The sequence below is a fragment of the Melospiza georgiana genome, chromosome 3 (assembly GCF_028018845.1).
Source record: "Melospiza georgiana isolate bMelGeo1 chromosome 3, bMelGeo1.pri, whole genome shotgun sequence".
NCBI lineage: Eukaryota > Metazoa > Chordata > Aves > Passeriformes > Passerellidae > Melospiza > Melospiza georgiana.
Window position 1 is genome coordinate 78,558,907 of NC_080432.1, and position 21,581 is coordinate 78,580,487.

General features: G+C 40.8%; 2 protein-coding genes across 2 annotated transcripts; both read right to left on the minus strand.

Annotated features, from left to right (window-relative positions):
- Window positions 1–942: 942 nt before the first annotated feature.
- On the minus strand, window positions 943–11,719 carry RWDD1 (RWD domain containing 1). Its single transcript, XM_058021202.1, has 7 exons — window positions 11,589–11,719; window positions 9,854–9,919; window positions 8,520–8,650; window positions 7,400–7,543; window positions 6,269–6,401; window positions 5,082–5,144; window positions 943–3,351 (listed from the first exon to the last, which is right to left on the minus strand). The coding sequence occupies exons 1-7, from the start codon at window positions 11,659–11,661 to the stop codon at window positions 3,239–3,241; spliced, it is 723 nt and encodes a 240-aa protein (XP_057877185.1). The 5' UTR covers window positions 11,662–11,719; the 3' UTR covers window positions 943–3,238.
- A 3,712-nt stretch (window positions 11,720–15,431) lies between these two features.
- CALHM4 (calcium homeostasis modulator family member 4) lies at window positions 15,432–17,249 on the minus strand. Its single transcript, XM_058021248.1, has 2 exons — window positions 16,692–17,249; window positions 15,432–15,935 (listed from the first exon to the last, which is right to left on the minus strand). Exons 1-2 carry the CDS (start codon window positions 17,247–17,249, stop codon window positions 15,531–15,533), a joined length of 963 nt encoding a protein of 320 aa, XP_057877231.1. The 3' UTR covers window positions 15,432–15,530.
- Between the last annotated feature and the right edge of the window lie 4,332 nt (window positions 17,250–21,581).

The following is a 21,581-nucleotide window of genomic DNA, read 5'->3' on the forward strand; positions in this document are numbered from 1 at the left end:
CCTTGCCCCTCCAGGAGGGAGCTGAGGGCTGGGAGGGATGGTGGAATGTGTTGCAGAGGTAGTACAGGGTGCTTTTGCTTTCCCACCTGTATCATGCATCCACCTATTGTAATTGGAGTTTAGATACATCCCTTTCATTTAGACTGTCTTCTATGCTGACACCCAAATACAGGTGTAAGAGCCTTAACTGCTTTCTCTCATGTTCCATGTACTTTGGCAATAAGAACTTGTCGATTTTGGAAGCAGTGAAAAGTGAACATGGACAGATATTACAATCCATAAATCATTGATTTTTCTGAAATATGTGTAAAATTTTAAAAAATATTTATGAAAATGCATTCATTCAGTAGGTATGTAGAAGTGGCCTTTAAGCTGTGAAAGGTTTAAATGCTTAGGACACTAGAGGGGCTCAGACTAGGGAAGAGAGTTCCTGGGAATTGGGGGACTATCAGCTCCATGTTAGCCCTGGTCTGTGATGCAGATGTCAAACAAATGGAAGGACAGAAAGAAAAGGAGAGATGCCAATAACGCAATCATAATTTGGATGCAAAATCCTAGGCTTTGCAGCATGCTTGAGATTTTACCCATGGCATTTTGATGTGGTAGGCACCGTCCTCTGAATTTTAACAGCTCTGGCACCAACTATTCAAAACACTCAGCCTGTTCAAAACTAAATTGACTCTGGTGAAGGTGCAGTGTTGCAACTCACTGTTGCCTCCATGCATTACAGTGCATGCTTTGGACTGAGGCAGGTAAAAACAATATACAAGAAAGGCTGTCAGCACCAGGATTTTACATTACTGTAATTCTGTCGAAGTTCATAAATGGGGTTTTATTCAGTTAATATTAATTAGTTTTCAGTAGATAAGCAAATTCAAATATTCCGGCTAAAAAACCCTTCTCTCTGTTCACTTTAGCAAAATAACACACACAGAGCCAAGCTTATTCTCAGTCAAATTCCCTTTTTATTTCAGATGTTAATTGCTAACAAAGCTAAACAAATCTGCAGTTCAGACTGAGTCGCTACAACTTCTTCCAAGGACCTGGAGGAGCAGATTTTATGCTATTTCTTTGTCACTTCAACCCTTATTTCCTCTGCTTTGAAATATAACAGCAAAAACACATTTTCACATTTTAACTTGTTTTACATAATTTTAACATTTTTTAAGCTATACATTCTCTGCATGAAAACCAATAAATATGTTAGTGTGAAAACAGACTAGAAAATTTCATTATTCTAGAAATATAATTCATGAGAAACTTTCTTTCATATGTAAATGACTTATTAGTGATCCACTTGGAAAATTTTCTGATTATCACATTTGCACAGACTACACAGGATTCTGGGATTTGGTCCAAATTTAGAGAGCTCCAATTCACTTCTTTTATGAAAAAAGAGCAGTTTTAAACATACATAGCTAGAAATGGAAAGCAGCCTTAGGAATTAAATGGGGTTTTATGCAGCTGAGTTGAGACATACCAGAAATAATAAGTTCAGTGCTGAAGAGCATTTTAAAGCATCCTAGCAATTACCTAGGAAGTTGGATGTAGTAACTATGAAGCTTTCAATCCAACAGTTTCTTTGGAAAAGACAAGATTTAATATCACATTAGCTCACAACTTTTTAATGTATCTGGTAACTCTGTTGGAGCACAGATCCTGCTTATTGCTTTGAAACATAAAACATCATTGAGACCTAGATGCTTATCTAGAGTTCTTAGTAGCCAAAATTAAAAAGATCAAAGGGACGACAGTAGGAACAAAGGCACATGGTTAATTTATAAAAGTATTTACAGGGTACTAGAACACTTATTTCTATCTACTAGAAATTCATTTACCTTGAATGAAAAAAAGGAAAAAAAAAAGCTTAAAGGAGGTCATCCTAAACAGATGTTCTCGAGCGATATGAGCAGAGAATCTTATAACCATTAAATTAATTCCATAATTAAACTTCTCATCTTGACTATGGAATTTTCAAATACTAAAATTCATAAATTTATTATTCCTCTAAGCAATGTGATACTTTAGTGCAACCCTCTTCAAAGATTGAAGCTGGCACAGTTAAGGCAGTCTACTAACAGTGTTTAAAATTCAGCACACAGTGTTTAATCATAGAGGTGCCTGTTCTCTCTGTTTGGAAAGCTGTCTTGACACCATCATCCTTCTAGCACTGCAGTTTCAAACACAGCATGTTTAAACACTGCAGTTCTTGCAGTTTGGGCTTTTTGGAGGTGGTAAGGGAGGAGTCCAACAGCTGTTAGCTCCAGAAACAACTCTGAAGGATGGGCAAGTTGATGCGTAGCTTTACTGCATTCTGTGCTAACCTTCACAGGCTGCCAACACAATGCTTCCAAAACTACACCAGTTACATTCAAACCTGTAGAGCACTCTGTAAACCCTGCTGCTGTAATGTGCACTCCACTCATAGTGTTTCAATACAGTCTGCTGCCAAAAGCAAACTCATTTTCCTAAGGTGGGTTTTGATTTTTCATAAAAATTAATTGAGGCACACATTCAAAAAACCCCAAACCATCTCTGAATAAACCAATCAAACTTCAAGAGGCTTCACATTCTGATTTTTTTCCCCTACTGACTTGAACTCACAATTTTGAAAATATTATTCATGACTATAGCAAAAAATTTCATTCTAATTGTATGGAAATTGTTTCCACTAGACTTTAATAAGGCTATAACAACAAAGGTGACTAGTGCTGTCTATCTACAGCTGATAAATTGGGGCACCAGAACTGACTTGAATTATTAAAAACTTCCACAGGAGGAACAAAAAATAAGTAACTGCATAGTATGTGATCCCTTTTATTCACCAAAGCTGCCCATGTTTACCCCAGGTGGAAGACAGCAGAAAAGCTCCTCAGCATTCAGATGCAGGTGTGTTTAGTGCTTGCTGTAACATCTTTCCATCTTGCATGTTGCCACATGTCTTCAAATGACAATTACAGAAGTAGGGAGAAAAAAATTAGAGAAAATAGAAAAGCGTTTTCAGACAGATCAATATTTCTCAAATTTTTCATTTCAAATATTAAAGTAAATTTATTTATAGTGAAAGTCATCAGAAGACCATTCTCCTGGATTTAAAATGTTGGTTCTTTCTTTGGAAAAAAATTAGGAAAAAAGAAAAACAATACACATTACTAAAACCACAGATGCTGTGGCTTTCCTGCCTGCCCCTCTCTCCTTACATATGTCCATACTGATGACAGAATCAGTTCAAATAAGTCTAATCACTATCTAAATTAACAGGGTTGTAGTCAGGGTCATCCTCTTCATCCTCCAACTCTAAATCATCCATTTCTTGGAATAAAGATTCATCAACCTCCACATTGTTTCCAGCTGTAAGGAACAGAAAGATACTTTAATTTCATGCAACAAGGAAAACATTAACAACAAAACATACAAGATTTTTTCATATTACTTCTTCAATGTAGGTAGCTGCTAACTTACTTGGCTTTTATACATCAAATAGATGTAAAAAAGTAAATGCCACATTTTATCTTTCTACAGCTGAAGGTTTTTTTCTTTGTATCAAAACTCAGTCAAGAGAAATGTCACACAGAACTTCAGAATTCATTGGAAGCAGGAAATTAACATTTACATGTGCCAGAAGCAGAGATTCTTTCTCCCCAGGACAATCAAAGCAGGAGCTCAGGACCTCACAGCTGGAATAATTACTACCATCCTAGTGAGATAAATGCATAGGGTTCATAAAAAATTCCTTACACACCACATACTGACATGCATTCCTCTGCTTTCAGATTCAAATTTTGGAAGCAAGATGAAGCTTTAGCTACTTTCACGTTTTCTTCTGAAAGAGATGCTGCTGACCTAAGGATAAAACTCGAGGACTGCTATTTTATTTTTATGTATCAACAGTGACATCTTCTGGTCACCAAATAAAGTTTCCATTATTTCACTGGGCTTGAAGGCACCTATACAAGATAATGCCATTATCCTCTGAAAATTAGTAGTACATGCTACTGTAATATTAAAACAAACTTAGTAACCTGTTGCATCTATGGCAGAATGCAAGCAGCAATAAGAATGAGAGTTTTAATCACCAGTAGCAACAGGATTACAAATTAATACATTAATCTCAAATCATCTGGGCACAGAGCCCAGGCAGAGTCTGTTCCTCCCTTGAGGCAGCCAAATGTGCCATCAACAAACTATCTTCAATTTAGGTATTTTGTAGGAAGACAAGATTAAATTATTCCCTGTTAAAGAAACTAAACTTCCCACAACTACCATTTCAAGTTTATACTCATTGACATTCATAAACTTGTTTTAAATCGTTACTTGCAGAGAGGAATCTTGACCCTCTTCTGCCTGTGTTTTGTGATACCAGTAGATAATGCAGCTGCATTAAAGAACTGTCTTACCTCAAAACTCGGGTATTTTAAACTAGGATACTAAAAAACAGTACAGCAAATTAAACAGGTATGTTACTGTGAGTATGTATGCTTTTATGTGCTTTATCTCCAACTGGTTTTCTAAGTTTAATATTTTTCTGGCCCAGGCTTACAGGATTTTCATCTGGCACCAGGTCAGTATTTTGGGTAAGGTAAGAGGCCCATCTGCAGAAACCATGAAAAAGAACTGGGTTGCACAGGAGCCAGTAACATTTATTTTGACCTGCAAGATGTTTACTATTGGTGTTGAGGTTCAGAGAAAAGATGACAAAAGTTCAAGACCTATGCTTGAAGCCAGGGAAGGCTGGCTAGTAGAAAAAAAAAAAAAAATCAGGGCTGAGTTGGAGTTTTTTTTATTTTGTTGTTGCTTTGCTTTTTTTGGGTTTTTTTTCTTTTTGCTCCCAGTCCAATCATTTAAATAGAAGCAATGTAAGTAAGATCACCCCAAGCACAAGGCTGCAAATAAATACACTTTATCATCTTGAAAAGGTTTTGGTTTTGGGAAAAGTCAAAATTCTGTTCACTCTGCAAAGCAGTACTTCTCAGGGATTCTGATATAAGATGTTAAGTCAGAAATACAACACAGATTTTGCTTAGGAATTTTGACCTTTTTAAGCCACTGACTTTCAGTAGTGGAATCAAACAGGAATTTACCTTCCTCCAAGAACTGGATGTCAGAGGTGTCGAGGTTGTGATCCATTTCAAACAGCTGTTTACCTAGAAATAAAATAAAAAACAATATATAAGCAAGTACAGTTCTGAAGCAACTCTCAACCCAAGGCAACAATTAGTCAGCATGTGTATTTTAGCCTTTCCAAATCAACCAATTCTAGCAGCCTTTTCTGCTTTTAACTGCTCATTTCTGTAAGCTCCCAATTCTTTTTTTTTTTTTTTAATTCACCCAGGATTCACCCACACCAGCAAGTGAAATGGGTCACTATAATGTTATTAAGAGTTTAATAATGGGGGGCAGCAAAAATTTACACTCCACACCCTATGTTCAGTCCTCATTCCTTTAGTCTTCATCTTGTATTCCACAAGAAATCCTCTATGGGAACTGGGAAGGAAATCAGCTGACTCCTCCACCTTTTTTTCATAAATTCTCCCATTCAAAAAGCAATTTGGATCTACACAAATCACCAGCTCCTACACACACACACACAGACACACACACACACAGCTGTGAAGGCAACATCACAGAAGAGTGAAGTTTTTCTGAATAGGAGGGACAGGAAGAAAAGCTCAGGAGTCTTTCCACATAAATCATGTCTTCCATCTACATTGCTCATGCAAGCTTCCACAAGCAAGACTGCTTGGTGTCCATGGCATACTGGAATCACACTAATGACATCCAAGAATAAGCTTGATTTTGGTTTTCTAAAGGGAAGCTTTCACAAACTACATTTGTATTGAGAAAAACAGACACCACATACTAACAATACTTTAAAGAACAGGAAAACTAGAAGCCTGATTTCTGTTATCTCATCTTTGCAGATTCCCAAATGCATACCCTTCAGAGAGAAATCAAGCATGTCCCCTGTCCTGTACTGCTTTTTATGAAACTTAATACCATTAAAATCTCCACCTGTCAAATTTCATCAAAACTAGCCAGAAGTGAGGAGAAAACAGAACAGTGATACAGCATGACCACACTGGTTATGTTTTTTCAGTTAATCAGGTCAATAGTAGATCCAGCATCACAAGAGAACCAGTTCAAAGCTAAGCCATGCAGACTATGGAGCAGGATGCTAAGACCTATCATCAGTGTAAAAATTACTTTTAGACTTGTCATTATAGGCTGATAGCATTGCAAAAATTTCACAACCAGTATTAAAACATACCACTTAGCTTATTTTTGCCCGCTTGTTCTTCTTCTTTCATCTTTTTCCTTTTTATTTCTAGAAGCTCTGCATCAAACTTGGCTTTCCAATTAAGGAAATTCTCAATGGTAACAGGAGTGCCATGAAAACGTTGCTGGAAGAATAGAAAACAAGGCTGCAAACACAACTTGCAAAGCTACAGGTGAAGATAAGCATTCTCTTAATTATTTAAATTACAACACTCCAGAAACACTGCTTGCTGGAAAGTATTCTGAGAAATTAATCCTAATCCTGAGAATATATAAAGAACACATTCTTGTGGGTTTTGTCATGGGAGTCTCTCCATTGAGAACTATACTGAGGCGAAAACTCTCATGGAAGAACCCTGCATACTCCTTTTGGACCTAGAGTGCAATAGTTCACAACTCCCCACTAATGTAGTGTATTTATAAGTAGGCAGCACTTCTTATCAACCCTTAAGAGCAATCTACACTGAATTATTGCCTATTAAAATGCATTAATCATTTTATATTGCTGCAACACAAAAAAAAAAAAAAAAAAGGTTCTTTTTTCTCAGAAATTTCTTTGCCAATTTTCAGAAATATAGAGCATTCCAAGTCCCATCACTCTCCAGCTGTTTCTCAGAAAGAGAGTGAAGACTCATCAGTTGGATTTATCACAGCACAATCCACAAATGGTGAAACTATTCTACAGGCGGGCAAACCAGTACTGAAGATTGGTCCCATTGCTTCCACCCTACCCACTCAGTCTACCAAGGCAGACAGCCTTCCTCAAATCACAGAGCCTGTGTGCAGCATGACATATTCTAGTCTTTATTGCTCCCCATTCCCTCTTGCTTCCCCTTCTTCCAGCAAAAAAACTGTCTACAGCAAATCTGATTTCATTTGGGAAAAATCCCTTAGGAAGTAATGCTAGAAGGGACTGTGAACATGCAGTTAGACTCTAAAAAGACTGCTTAAGAAAAAGGGGGAAAACAGATCACTTAAGTTCATTAAACAGTCTATGTTTCAATGAAATAATCTTTAGAATAGCTGTTCCTTTCCCACTGCAACTGAGAACTGCTCCTGCATCAAACCAATGCATTTTAAAGAAGCTGGAAGTCTTTTTCATTGAAGACATTATTTTACATACCTTCTCTTCTTCCTCTGCTTCTCTTTCTTTCTGTTTCTTCTCTTCTTCTCTTCGCGTTTTTATTTGATCCACTATTTCATTTAATTTCTCCTGTACTGCTGAGACTAGAGTGAAGATCATTACCATTCCTAAATTTTCTTCTGCCTACAACAAAGAGAAGAAAACTTCAAACAGAAGAACCTGAATGCATAAATATGTTTACAGAAAGCAGGATGTCGTGCAAATGCAGAGGGCGCAGCTGACACATTCTGCACCAGTCTCAAAAGCTTGCTGTAAAATCCAAATTCAACCAGCCAGTTAATCCAGTCAGTTATCCCCAAATGGGTGTGCAGCAAAACACAAAGACTAATGTCTGTGATTGGGTTATTAAACATTATACATATCTTCTGAAAGGTTTTTTCATGAATAAACCAAAACCTACAGTAGAAACACAACTCTAAAATTTGAATATCATAAATCATAAGAGATAAGTCACTCAGAACCTTTCTTCTATTGGAACAGTTTACTCCTTAATTCTATTACATGCTTCTTTGAAGTGAGACACTTCATATTATGCCATGTAACATATTATGGCAATTTTAAGGCAGTGAGGACTTGCCAGAAATCCCTGAAACTAAAGAAGTGATTCCTTTTTTTTTACTTCACAATGCACTCTCACTGATCCTAAAGGTTGATGAGATCCACCCTCCGAACAGTTATGCTATCAAAAAGAATCAAGAATCAATGTAGCATTTTTTAATATTTCCAAATGAAATTGAGATGGCTTATTTTCACAATTTTTATACACACACACACACACACATATATATATATATACACACACATATATTTACACACACACAGAGTTAAACAAATTCACCTTAAGCTGGGAGTGGAAAAGAGGGGAAGCCCTAGTGCACTTCCATTTCATTGTTCTACATTATTGCACACACTGAATTAGCCCTATATCTTACCTCAATGATGTCATTCACCAAACTCAAACCACAAAGTAAGTCTCTATAGTATGGAACAGGTTTCAGATCAGTAGCAGATACGTCTGAAAACAACTGATTTGAGAGAGAAAATCTAGCCCATGTGTGAAGTGGTATCAAGCTGTAGCAAGATATTCTGTCTTTCTTACCTGCTGCTCTAGCAGTTTTATTATGTCCATGACATCATTATCATCAAGATTCTCCTGTGAGACAATTTCATATAGTGGAGTTTCATCGGGGTATTTTTCTCTATAGGTAAATTTAAGGGTAGTTTGGACAGCTACAAGATAAAGAAAAACATATTCTTATGGTGATAACTCTGTGTAACTTTAATGGTGTCTTCCTACTGCATCAACAGCCTAAAGATTATAGAATATAAAATATTCTTGCCTCTAAGGAGCAGTCTTCTTACACAGATGTTAAAACAATATGAACAGATATAAATATAACCCAAGAGTTCAAAGAAATTAAGATGACAAAGTTTACACTTGCACCAACTCATGTCTGAAAGGTCTTTAGGAAGACTGAAAAACCTTCTGTGGTATGACAGGTACTACAGCAGTAATCTCCCTCAGAATCTACCTGAAGCTGGAAAACAGCAAGAGTTGTAATAAAAGAACTAGAGAAAATCTCAGCATATTAACACCTCAGGTTCTGTGTGCCTGGGTGAAGTATCAACCTCTGTGTTGGGTTCCAGGGCTCCACACTGTGGACGAACACACTATGTCCAGTGGAAGTTATTAAGCAGAGAACTGCCTAAGAAAAATGCATTCAATCTGAAGCTGCTCAGAGCCAGGCTAACATGGAAACAAGGCAAAAGAGAATGAAGTTCCTTTTACACATCCTCCCAGAACACCAAGCAGAAGCTTTCCCTTAGTTCCAGACTCACAGTTCTCGGCAGCACAGCAGTCTGTGCAACAGAGACTCTAAGCAGGGCTTGCTCCTTTCAAACGAAGTAAGGCAGCACCAGTTTATTCCTTCTATTATAGCATCCAGAATAGCAGCTTTCAAACTTGCTTGGAGTAAGGCTTGTTTACAATATGCCCACGCAATTGTTGGCACTCAAAAAATACACAGGGACTTGGGACCCACAGCCTTCTGCTCTGGAACTGCTCCTTAAGGGCTGCACATTCACAGCACACAGACTCAACTCTCCCACGTAGCTGGCACACACACAGTTGCCAGAAAACAAATCCCCTCACTACATGTCTGTAAGCCACTGGAAGGATGGTGACAACCCATGCTTTTTGAAGTTACACTACAAAGCCTTTGAGATTCGGCAGAAAGCAGTCCTACAGTGACAGCATAAAATTTCTGCAAACTGAACAAGGATCACCCAAATCCTTGAACTATATTTGTGAGGGAATGTTCGCTGTACCAGGCCCCTACAAGGATCTAAGTGGAGGTATACACAGCTGTTGGTGATAGAATTAGATTTAAACATGTACAGGAGAAGTTTCTGAGTAAGATATGATCAACTTACTTTCATCATTTTCTCCAGCTTCAGATGTCACAGTGATTGTGAAAGTTGTTGGCTTTTCTGACAGTACTGTTCAAAGAAAAAAAGCAAGAGTCAGGGAGAGTCCTTAAATCAATTACTCCTTCACATCAGTGAAACTGAACTTCTTAAAAGACTTATAAAGAAAGTAAGGTCTTGATACAGTGTTAAGGGACTTTTAAACTTAATAAGGTAATACTCTTCAATTAACAGCTATTTTCCATACGATGTGATGCCTGGAGTCTCTCTGAATGAGACCATACATCATCAAACAACACCAAAGGGTTTCATTTTTGGAAAACTTTCTCTTCAGGAGGTTTCACTGTTCCAAAAAGTGCAAATCAAATCAAACAACTTCTGGTAGTGCACTGACTGCATGCAGAAAGCTACCAAAGCTGATTTGCTTTACTGCACTAAATGTGCCTGATGAGCATCCAGTGCACTCTTGACCGTGGACTATTTTTACAGTATGTCTGCACCTTTATTTAAAACAGCTTAATGCAAGAAATGCTACTGACCAAGCAATGTACTAGAATGAAAGTGTGTGAATCAGGCAGCTAGAAGACAGACAACACAACATAGTAAGAGCTGTGACCTGCATTTCTCCCAGGCTAAAAACCTCATTGCACAACTGTGGATTGCAGACCACATACTCATGTAAGAGGTGCTCTGCATCTCTGCTACAAGCTATGCCCAAATTAGTGTACATGCTCTCAAAGTATCAACTGAGTTTTGCCTAATTGCTAATGTACTACTACAATCTTTATTCCCCTCTCCTCTCTTGGGCATAAAAGCATGAGTGAACAATAATTCTGAGTAAGCATCAGAGTAAAGGCTGTATAAAAGAATATGACTTCCATATCAGTATCAGATATCCAGCATCCCCAACTATCAGAGATCAATTTATATACCTTTACATAATCTTTAAAATAAAACCAAAGACCTGAACAGATTTTCAGATTGAAGCAATAGGCAATTGTACCAGGCAAACGTTTGTGTGATGAAGTTACTGCCAACTAGGATGCTGTGGAACTCTAGGCAAAGCAGACACTATGCAGGAAGGAAACAGAAAATTCCCAGATTTTTCCACTGTTAATGTTCTTTGGATACAGAATGCCAAAAATCATGTTGGATTAGGCAGCATCTGCCTACTCCTGATTGCTTGATGGTAAATTGAAAATCCTGAAAAACTGATGAACCAATGTACCCACAACATGAAAGTTCCAGCAGTAAAACATGCTGCACCAGGGAATTAAAGCCTGCCTTTTTTTTCACCTGCAGCGAGGTAAGGCAGGTACCGGCAATACATTTACGGAAGAAACAGCACCTTTAAGCACCCCAAAACATCCCATGCCTCACGACCGCAACAAGCTTGCTAGCGGACAGGAAAGCCGCTCGGCACACAAACCAATTCCCAGGGCTGCATCTTTTGAAAGGCTTCTCCGAAGAGCATCCTTCCAGCGCCGGGGACCGGCTTGCCCACGCCAGGCTGGCCGCTGTGCCAGGGCGCTGAACGCGGCAGGAGCAGCGCCCACGGCCCGGGCCACAGGGGCCATCGAGCGCTTCGCTCTTCCCGGCCGGGGAAAGCGAGCCAACCTCCCGAGCGCCCACCCGAGCCGCGCCGCTCGGAACCCCAGCGGGACGCGCGGCAGCCCCGCCGCGGCCTCCCGCTCCTCCCCCGCACGCCGGCTGCCGGCGCGGCCCCGGCGCGGCCCCGCACCCGTGAACGAGTCCGGGTAGATGGACTCCAGCGCCTCCAGCTCGTTGCGCTGCTCCTCGCTGTAGTCGGTCATCGTGGCCCGCCGCCCACGGCCATGGGCCGCCCGCACCGCGACGCCGCCGCCTCCCCCGCCCGCGCCTGCGTTGTCCCGGCCCCGTCCCGGCCCTTCCTAGCATGCCTCGCGCTCGCGGTAGGCGGGAATGCCGCCTCTGGGCTGGGCCGGGCTGGGCCGCACCGACGGAGGGAGGGAGGCCGTGCACGGGGAGCCGGCCCGGCTGGTCCCCGGTGCCCGCACAAGCCGCGGTGCCCTCAGCTCCAGCTGCGGTGCTCGGTCAGCTCCAGCGCTCAGCTGCGGGCAGGACGGAGCGTACCTGGCGTGCGGGAGGGATCCAGCGCTGCTCCCCCGCCCCTCCCGGCAGCGGCGGCCTTGGCAGAGCAGTCCCTGTGTTGCACAGGCTAGTGATGGTACGGTTCGCTCTTGGACGTTCTTGCCTTGAATATTTACAGGGATCAGCAAACTGAAGGGGATTCAAACCCGATGCTCTAGGTAGTGCGAAAGGGTGCCGTGAAGGCAGCTGAATGCCATTTCTGCCAGAAATTGGAAGTTTATTAGATGCAGATGGTGATTTGCGCCTTGAAGTTAAACAGCGCCTGCAAACTTCCCAGGAAACGTTCTCCGTGATTTCAGGAGTCCCGTCACATCGGCGGCATTGCCATGATGTGTGTGCAGAACAGGAGTCACCAAGGCTATCGATACTGGGAGCTGCCATGCTTTGGGGTTACCTGCCAGCATGGATTTAAGACTGACAAGCCTTAAACAACAGCAGACCCTGATGGTTACGTGGTACACAGAGTAGATGTAAGGTGCATCCCGTTCCTGGCCCCATGGCTGGCAATTATCCAACAGACACATTTTATAAGCCCAGGGTTTCCAGAAGAATAATTTTCAAGTGAGCAAACTGGAATTCTAAGTGGGTTCTTGGGTAAGATGACTCCTTTTAGTAGGCACATTTTGACTGTTCAACTGTACCAACCCATAGTTTTGTCTGTAATCATGAATTCATTTGAAAGCTGTGCCTTCACTACCAATCCATGACACACATTTCAAAGAGCAGAGGAGTAAAGGCAAATACCCCAAAACTTAAAATACTACAGCTGTAGTACTATGGATTAATATATGCTAACAAGGTGATAGTCTGTAAGTAGATTGGCAGGCTGACTTCACAGTGACAGATGGTATTTCCACTCAGTATTTTTAGTTACATATTATTATGAAAAATACAGGGCAAATAGTAATCAGGACAAAATCAGAAAGCGTGAAGCCTAATTAGAAAATCAGGTGAGCAATATATAAAAATAATTTTACAGGTTACTCTTAACTGCATATATTGCATCACTTTATAGTAGTGCTGTAAAATAATAGAAGTGGAAAGAATTCACATGGACTAAAGACTGCAGGTTTTTTCTTTTGCATCCAGACATCAGCATAGAGGTTTTCTGTCAAAAGCTTCAGATACACAAATCAGTTGCATGTATTCCAGATTACAGTGTTCCATCTTAAATAAAAAAAAAAAAAAAACAAATATTTTTAAAATTAAACCAGAAGTTGTGTTTACTACCAGAGGTACTTTGTTTCCTAAGGAGTTCACATAAACAATGCAGCCCCACTATGTTTTATTAGGTTTGCATGGCCAGATTTTGGTAGCAGGGGCACTACAGGCGTGCTTCTGTGAGAAGCTGCCAGAAGCTTCCCCTGTGTCCTGCAGAGCCAATGCCAGCTGGCTCCAAGACCTGCTGCTGACCAAGGCTGGGCACCATCAGCAATGGTGGCAGAACCTCTGAGATAATGGCTTTAAGAAATGAGGAAAAAGACCCTTAGCAACAGAAACTGCAGCCAGAGAGAGGAGTGAGCAGAGCAGCTCTGCAGGCACCAAGCTCAGCGAGGAAAGAGTGAAGCAGGTGCTGCAGGCTCTGGAGCAGAGGCTCCCCTGCAGCCCCTGGTGCAGACCATGGGGAGGCAGCTTTGCCCCTGCAGGTCAGGGAGGGCCCTGGTGAAGCAGATCCACCTGCAGCCCCTGGAGGAGCCCACACCAGAGCAGGTGGGTGCCTGCAGGAGGGTCTGACCCCACCAGGGGCCTGTGCTGGAGCAGATTCTTGGCAAGACCTGTGGAGAGAGGGGCCCCCACTGCAACAGGTTTGCTGGCAGGATTTGTGACTCTGCAGGGAGCCCACACTGGAGCAGGTGGTTCCTGAAGGGCTGCACCTGGTCAAGGGACCCACACTGGAGCAATTCATGAAGATCTGCAGCTTCTGTGAAAGACCCACACTGGAGAAGTCAGGGGAAGACTGGCCCTGGGAGGAAGTACCCATGCTGGAGCAGGGGGAGAGTGTGAGGTGCCCTCCCTCCAAGGAGGAAGGAGCAGCAGAGATGATATGTGATGAACTGGCTGCAACCCGCATTCACTCACACCCCCTGCACCACTGGAGGTAGAAAATTTGTGAGTGGAATTGAGCCCAGAAGAAGGAAGGTGGTGGGGAAAGGCACTTTAAGATTTAGTTCTCATTATCCCACTCTGATTTCACTGGTAATAAAATAAACTAATTTCTCCAACTGGAGTCTGTTTTGCCCTTGACAGTAATTGCTGAGTGATCTCTCCTTGTCCTTATCTCAACCCATGATCCTTTCCTTATATTCTCTTTCCCCTATCCAAATGAGGAGAAGAGGGACAGAGCAGTACTGACTCCTGCGTTTTCTAATAAAATGTACTAAATAATTAGATTTTTCCACTTAAAGCCCCTGGGGTCATTTATTAGTAGCAGATAGCATCCTATAGTGTAGCATAAGGCTTTGGAGCCCACATATATATGTGTACATGGCAAGGCAATGCAGGAAGCATTAAAAAAAAACACTATGGCATGGATTTCCCTCCCACTTAGAAACATCTGCACAGGAGGTTAGAGAGGACATGAGTAATATCACATCATACCAAACTGACTTAACACAAAAACATCATTAAACCTTTCACAAAATTCAGTAGTTTTTAATCACAGTCATTTTCATGGGCCTAGTATATGTACAAATTACAAGTTTACAGAGGCAAAGCAAACCCTACTGTACAAACTGAGATTTTTCCCATCCTCATTTGCTATTTGTACAGTAGCCAAGGACACAAACAACTTGGAGATTTTGAAGTATTTCCAAATAGGAGACTGACCTTGATATTGCTTTCAGCCAGAATACATCTCAGCTCAGTTTGCCATATGTCAAATGTTTGTTCATACAGCTGCTATGTGTTACACACCTCCACCATGTGCCTCAGTGGGGATTTTCTCTCCTTATCAGAATTTAAAGTTCTCTCATCATTGTGTCTAAACTCAGCCTTTGATGGTAAAATGTCCCCATATTCCCCATTTCCTGCATGCTACTGTAGCCCCAGACTTAACTAGTAGTTACCTCAGTGTAGATTACTTATATAACACACAAAAAAAAAAAAATAGAGGAGGAGAAATAAGTAATTTCTGCTAGGTATCACTAAGGAAAAGCTGGATAGCTGCCCTTGCTCCATACAGAATGGACCAATTCATAGGATCCAGTCAAGGTCTACCTCTTAAAGATCCTTTTAATGGAAAAAGATTTAAAAGCATTTGTAAATAATTTTCTCAGTACATACTTATCCTTTCAGCACAACTATTAGAAAGCAGAGAGCTGAAGCTTGAAATAGCCCACCCTAATCTAGGGATAGGTCACCACATCCCACAGGAGTAAAAACACCATCAGTAAAGGCATCTGTAAGCAGGTGCTGAAGGACTACATTAACAAGATGCTCACATAATTTATACATCAATGTAATACTGTATTGGAAAGTTCCAGTGCAGCTCAGGTCTGACATAGAGCTAGACAGGTTCCTGCTTTTCTGCAAAGTATTGTGGGGTCTTGGATCTTCAGAGCTGTGTTATGATCCCAGGGTCCTCATCAATCCTCAGGTACTTTCCACTTGCACGCTCCTTGAGTGCCCAGTCATGGAGGAGGCTGTAATCATAGTGCTCCTTATCCACTCGCTTCAGAAAGGCCAGTCCAGAAATGGCCTGCCACTCCCTGAGAGATGGGATACGAATTTCCTTTACATTCTCACTTCCTGGGACAAAGCCAAAGAACTTCCTTACATTCTGCATGGCATAGAGCCTGGAGTGCTGCTCTGTTGCCTCATCAAAGAGCTCCTGCTCATTGTGGACATAGCTGTTCCAGTATCTGAAGTGCAGGAAGCTGAGCGGGGAGAAACAGCTTGCCAGGCAGTAAGAAAGGAACACAGTGATGACCACCACAGCAATCAAAAGCCAGCCAGCCACCTTACCAAAAGAATAAAAAAGAAAATACCTGTTAGACTTGAAAATACTCACAGTGGTAACTTTTGAGCACCAGAAAATCCATAAGATTAACTTTACTTGCTTTTCCTAAATAATAGCATTAACAAAGTATAAGCTTGGAAAGCATTTGTTACCACCAAACCCAGTCCATGCCTACTGGAGGCAGCTATGTAGTAAAATTACTTGTTCCTTTCAAGTTCAAGAAAGTTCTGTTGAGCAGATTTAAGAATATTGCTTTCTCAGCTATTATTGTTATAAGATAGGCCAAGACTATATTAGCTTATAGCCTGTTTAAAACCAGTTTTCTCTGAAGTGACAGCTTAATGCTTCTCCTATTATTTACCCAGTATGCAAACTTTTAGAATTGAGTCTGATCTAAACCCCAAGATTTTACGTGGGTTCACACAAAGCTCTCACAGCTTGGGCCTCTTAGTCACATTTCTTCTGCTTCAATGAAGAAACTTCATACCCTCCCTGGCTCTTGAACTTCCATTTGTTGTACTTGGTATTATTTTTCAGGATACTACACAAGGAAGATTATGTCCTCAGGCAGCAGGTAACAAATGGGACAAGCAGATATAGTAATTTATAAAGTTCAGTTCCACTTAAAAGAAAAAAACATGCTTCAAAACACACAGAGATTTAGCATTCAAGGCAGAGGACACTGATCTTGTTTTATACCTGCTGAATTATCTTCATCTCTTACCATCAAGTTTACAGGCAACAGGAGTTACTCACTTGTGACTGGTATCGGAGGAGAAGAATCACTTCATCTCTGGCCCGGGCCAGCTCTGGAGGAACCAGCTGCCCGCAGGGAAACGTGGCCAATATCCTGCTGCGCTCCGCAGCGCTGACATTGGGAGCAGCCCCATAGTAATGCACAGGGACGTACTCGCTCACAGCACAGATATAATAGGAGCCATTTATCAGGGTGACTGCAAGCCATGTGACTGGAGCAACCAGTGCCCTCCCCGTGATGCTGCAGAGGACAAAGCAGAGCAGCTTGCATTTCAGCAACCAGTTTGATGACATCTCCCTCTCAAAATGAGAACTTTTGCCCATAACGAGCCTCCAAGTCTGGTTGTTCAGGGCATAGCCAACAACCAGAAGGATCAGTGCAGGCACTCCTAGGAAAGCCAGCCCATAGATAAGATTCTGTCCAACATGACAGGGACAGCTGAACGTGAAAAAAGAGAAAAGTTGCTGCCCGCCAATTGTCAATATTGCAATTATTGCATTAGCAATAACAACCTCTTTGCCTTTTAGAAAAGTTAACCACTTTGGAAGGAAAGTCATTTTAGATCCTGTTCTTTACCAGATTCTGTTGATATAATTCAATACTAGCTTTTAGTTATATTTAACTAGTGTCAATGGCAGAGCAGAATAAACATCAACAGCTTGAAATGAATACCACCAAACAACACCCAAAAACCCCCTACTAGTCTTTCTCCTCCCACTGATTTTCAGTGGCTTGTAAGCGAGCTTTAAGTATGCTTGCAGACATTCACTGATGTGTTTTAATTGATTCAGTAATTTATCTCAGCTGTTCTGGAAAATTGAGCTTTCAGGCTGTTGTGAGCTCTGCCAGCCCATTGCTAATTGTCTGAAATTAACAATAAATTCCCCCTACCTTTTGGATGACATGCAGTGCTATCAAACTGATGGCTAACCTGTCAGGGTTAATTGCTAAGCTAATTGTTTTCTAATCAAGAGTAATTGGAAGAAACCTGGCATGAAACTAGGAAAAAAAAAAAAAAAAAAAAAAAAAAAAAAAAGGAGCCTTCCAGCTATTCTTCATAAAAGATCATCCAAACAAATCATTGGCAAATGGACAGATTAAAAAATAAGAGAGAATGCTTCCACTTAAAAATAAATTTATAAAATATTCCATAAGTTGCACAGTGTTTGGAATCCCAGTGCTGTTTGCATTTGAGTTCTGGAGCAATTCATTGTCGAAACCCTAGAGTCCGAGAAGTAGCCAGCTGCTGGATCATGAGGATTTTAGTGTTTCACCTCTAGGTGGGGTGTGTCTCTTTTCGTGACAGTGCTGAATGCTTCCTTTGGAAAGTTGGTTGGGGTTTTTTGTTTGTTTTGGTTTGGCGGTTTTTTTGGGGGGACGGGGAGGGAGGGTTGTTGTTTGTTTTTTGGTTTTGTTTTTTAAATTTATTTTATATATATATAAAATCTGCTATTCACAAAATGTCAAGCCAGCTGGTATTTATATAGTGTGCTTGTTCTAAGATTTCCTGCAAGTATAGTCAGTCCTATTCCATGGACAGAGATAAAAAATTTTCAATTAAGCGTTTCCACAGCTGGTTTCTGGATCTTTGGATAGATGACCTGAGCTCTGAACATCTCTCACAAATCAAGCCTTAAGCAGGGGTCTGAAAAATTGAAAACATTTCACTTTTGATGATTTTCTCTGGATCACACTTTTTCTAGGGTCACACTATCCAGTAGTTCTACGCATTGCATAACCTAGTCTGATCTGAATATGCAAATACTTATGTGTCAGTTCTGAAAAGTCTGACAAGTCTGTCATATAAACATTCTTATCAAGAGAAGAAAAAAGGTAAAACTTAGCCAGAAAGTTTATGGGGAAATTTGCCTTCCCATTACAGATATCTATCTCCAGCATGGGGGGGACTTGGTTGTGTGGTATAATAGTGTCTGCACAGCCTCTTCTCTCCCCTTGCAGAGAGGGTTGCTAATAATAAATTTGATCTCAAACAGCAGTTTTAGCACCCATGGTGTCTGCTTGGATGGCAGAGACACTCTCTCAGCTGTTGCACACAGGGATGGCATGTTACACATGCCTTGCCTGTCCACTAGGCAGGACCCTGTTCCTCCAGTGCACTGTCAAGGTGGACACCTGCTCGTCTCATCCTCAGTCACCATCTGGGAAGGAGGTCCTTGCTGGTAACTGTTTCTCAAACAATGTGATGCTGTTACACAAAATTAAAAGCAGTACAGAAACATGCTGAAACATCCAGCAGCACTTTAGCACAGCTTTTCTGGAACTTGTTACATTCTTAGTTGTTTGGACACAGTAATAGCACAATGAAATCCCAGAGCTGTCTGAATATTGCCATTTAAAACCTTCATTTTCTTTCAGTACCACAGGATTTTCAGTAACTTTTTTTGTACTGGTGATGTTATATTTGGGGGAAAAAAAAAATCTGTGAAATAAACCTATCAGGCAATCACAAAATTATTTTATAAGTCTTCCGTTATGCCTCAGTTAATTTTAAAAATCTCTGATTCCTTCTGAGATTTCTTTTGGAACTTGTGTCTTATTTTGTTTATAAGGGAGGAAGGCTTTCCCAAGCATCACTTGTTTACTCAAGAAACACATTAGATGTGAAACTGAAGTGGTATCCAACACTGAAATATTAATAGTCAGCCTAAGGCTGTTGAATGAGGCAATTTATACAATCAATACAACAACTTTGTACTTCTGCATTTTCATTCCTTGGCATTTGCTTTCATTGCCTGCTGTAAATGATCCTGCTGGGTCATCCTATTATGGAACAAATTACAGGGTTGGATCCAATTAAGAGCTTGGGTGGCACATCAAACCTTTAAGTACTCGCCTTTGCAGAGGAACCCAGGGTCCTGAGGTAGACATTTAGGCTCTTTGTCCAATTCCAAGGAAGAGTTAGGACTGGATTCAATCCAAAATACCACTACCTGAGGTGACAGCTGGCTGGCCTATGAGGCACAAAGATGCTTATATCTGACATCTCAGGCAAATAGGATCCATGAACAAACCTTAGTCATGGTTTTGCTTTTCATATTGCGGGGCTCTGTCTGCTTGAACTCACTGCCAGTAATCTCACTTATGAGAAGGAGAGATTTTTTTTAAGGAGTAAAAAGGATATTTTTTTAAAGGAGTGAAAATCATTTGTCATTTCTTTTAAGACATGGTTTTTGGAATACAGATTTCACCTTCCCATACACAGCAAATTATTTTTATTCTCCTTTTTATTGAAATAAAGCAACCATGAGAGAGATTGGTTTCAGCTCCCTTTTCCACCTGACCTAGTAAAAACTCACTCACTCATCTCTTTCTTTCAAAAGCTCAGTTATTATTAGTGAGGGGATGTGACTGTGCTGCAAAGAAGCTGTGTTCTCCAACTTTCCTGCCATAGTTCTACCAGTTGTGATTAGTTTCACCACATAGAGTATTTTGATATTTATTGGATTAAAAAAAAGACCAGGATTTTGTTATCTAATGGCCAGGCAAAGTTAAGGAGGAAGAGGGAAGTGATCTTCTATTTTCCATCTGAAGTTTGGAGGAGGAGACAGAATCCTGGTCTCTCTGGTCTTGCAGATGTGTTTTCACCACTGAGTCAGCAGTCAAAAGGCCGATGTTCTCTAGCTCCTCTGGCTGCATTTTGAGCTCTTTTGCATGGATGTCAAGCCCACCTGTGCGTGTTAGAAAGCATGGTATGAAAGCTCCTGCATGACAGGTTTCCTGTGGGAGTAAGAGGGAGCACTGCCCATGTCCTGTGAGCTGCCAGGTCACAGTCTGGATGCAGGCCGACAAGTAATTTTCATGGTCTCTTTGGCCTTTGGAGGAGTTCCTGTCCCCATAACTAGGACAAGCACTGATGAAAAAAATAATAAGTTTTATGTTAAGGGAAGGATAGAAATCTGGTAATGATTTTTTTTTAAAGCTTACATATATCACTTCAGAATTCAACTATCTCATAAATTTGCCTATAAAACTGTGTTTTATAGGCAAATTTATGAGATTTTAAGTTCCTGCAGAGAGCAGAAAGGAGGCGCTCAAATCTCAAAACATCCTCTTGAGAAACATGGCCTAACCAAGGAAGTTTCAGCAGGTCAAACTGAGAATGTTTCCTAAGCAGGGCACTACAGCAAAGTGGCAGCAATGGCATTGCTTTATTTGGAAATGTGGTGAGAGAAGCAGCCACGCTGGATTTCTAGTCAAAGCACTTGCGTGATATGAGAAACCTGTGGTCAAGTTCTTTTTTTCACATAGCTTCAAATCCTCAACACCTACCTTCTTGTGATTTCATTTTCTGTCAAAGAAAATTTAATACAAGGTCTATCCACCTGAAAAATGGAGAGTAAACCAAAGCTTGACCCTGTATTTTACTAATTTGGACACTCAACTTTTGTGGTTATTGCATTCTTGTTTTGGCTCAAAGAATTTTTTCACTGGTTTTTTTTGGGGCTTTCTAATTAGGCAAAATCTAATTTATGATTTACTTCTATGTTGCACTTATCATGTACTTATCTCTGCAGGTGTCAGTTTTCCCGTAATAGGCAGTCCATTGCAAGAGACAGAGTGCTGGTGCATGCTTTTATGTGTGCTTTTGAGCTTCGGGATATATTTTATATTTGGTTTTTGTTTTTTAGTTTGATGGGAATTGAGAGAACTGATGCAGACTAATGCTCAAGCCCTGTGAAGACTCACCTTGGGGCTGAAAGCTAAATTTCTCGCCTGAAAAACAGGACAGAAAGGGAAGTGGAGGGTGATTCTCACTTTCTCACTATTCCAATTGCCTTGGATTACTTCTAAGAAGTGTATGTTCAGGATTAAAACAGGTGCAAGATGTGTGCCTGCCTCTACTCTTCTCACAGGGCTGCAAGACAGTC

Bases quoted from the DNA above. Each gene is read 5' to 3' on its own strand.
- RWDD1 (XM_058021202.1), bottom strand. From the start codon at position 11,661: ATGACCGACTACAGCGAGGAGCAGCGCAACGAGCTGGAGGCGCTGGAG. The intron at 8,651-9,853 runs GTAAGTTGATCA...TTTATCTTGTAG, and splicing joins AGCTGGAGAAAATGATGAAA to CTGTCCAAACTACCCTTAAA. The intron at 6,402-7,399 runs GTATGTAAAATA...CTATTCTTCCAG, and splicing joins AAGCAGAGGAAGAAGAGAAG to CAACGTTTTCATGGCACTCC.
- CALHM4 (XM_058021248.1), bottom strand. From the start codon at position 17,249: ATGACTTTCCTTCCAAAGTGGTTAACTTTTCTAAAAGGCAAAGAGGTT. The intron at 15,936-16,691 runs GTGAGTAACTCC...TCTTTTGGTAAG, and splicing joins TCCTCCGATACCAGTCACAA to GTGGCTGGCTGGCTTTTGAT.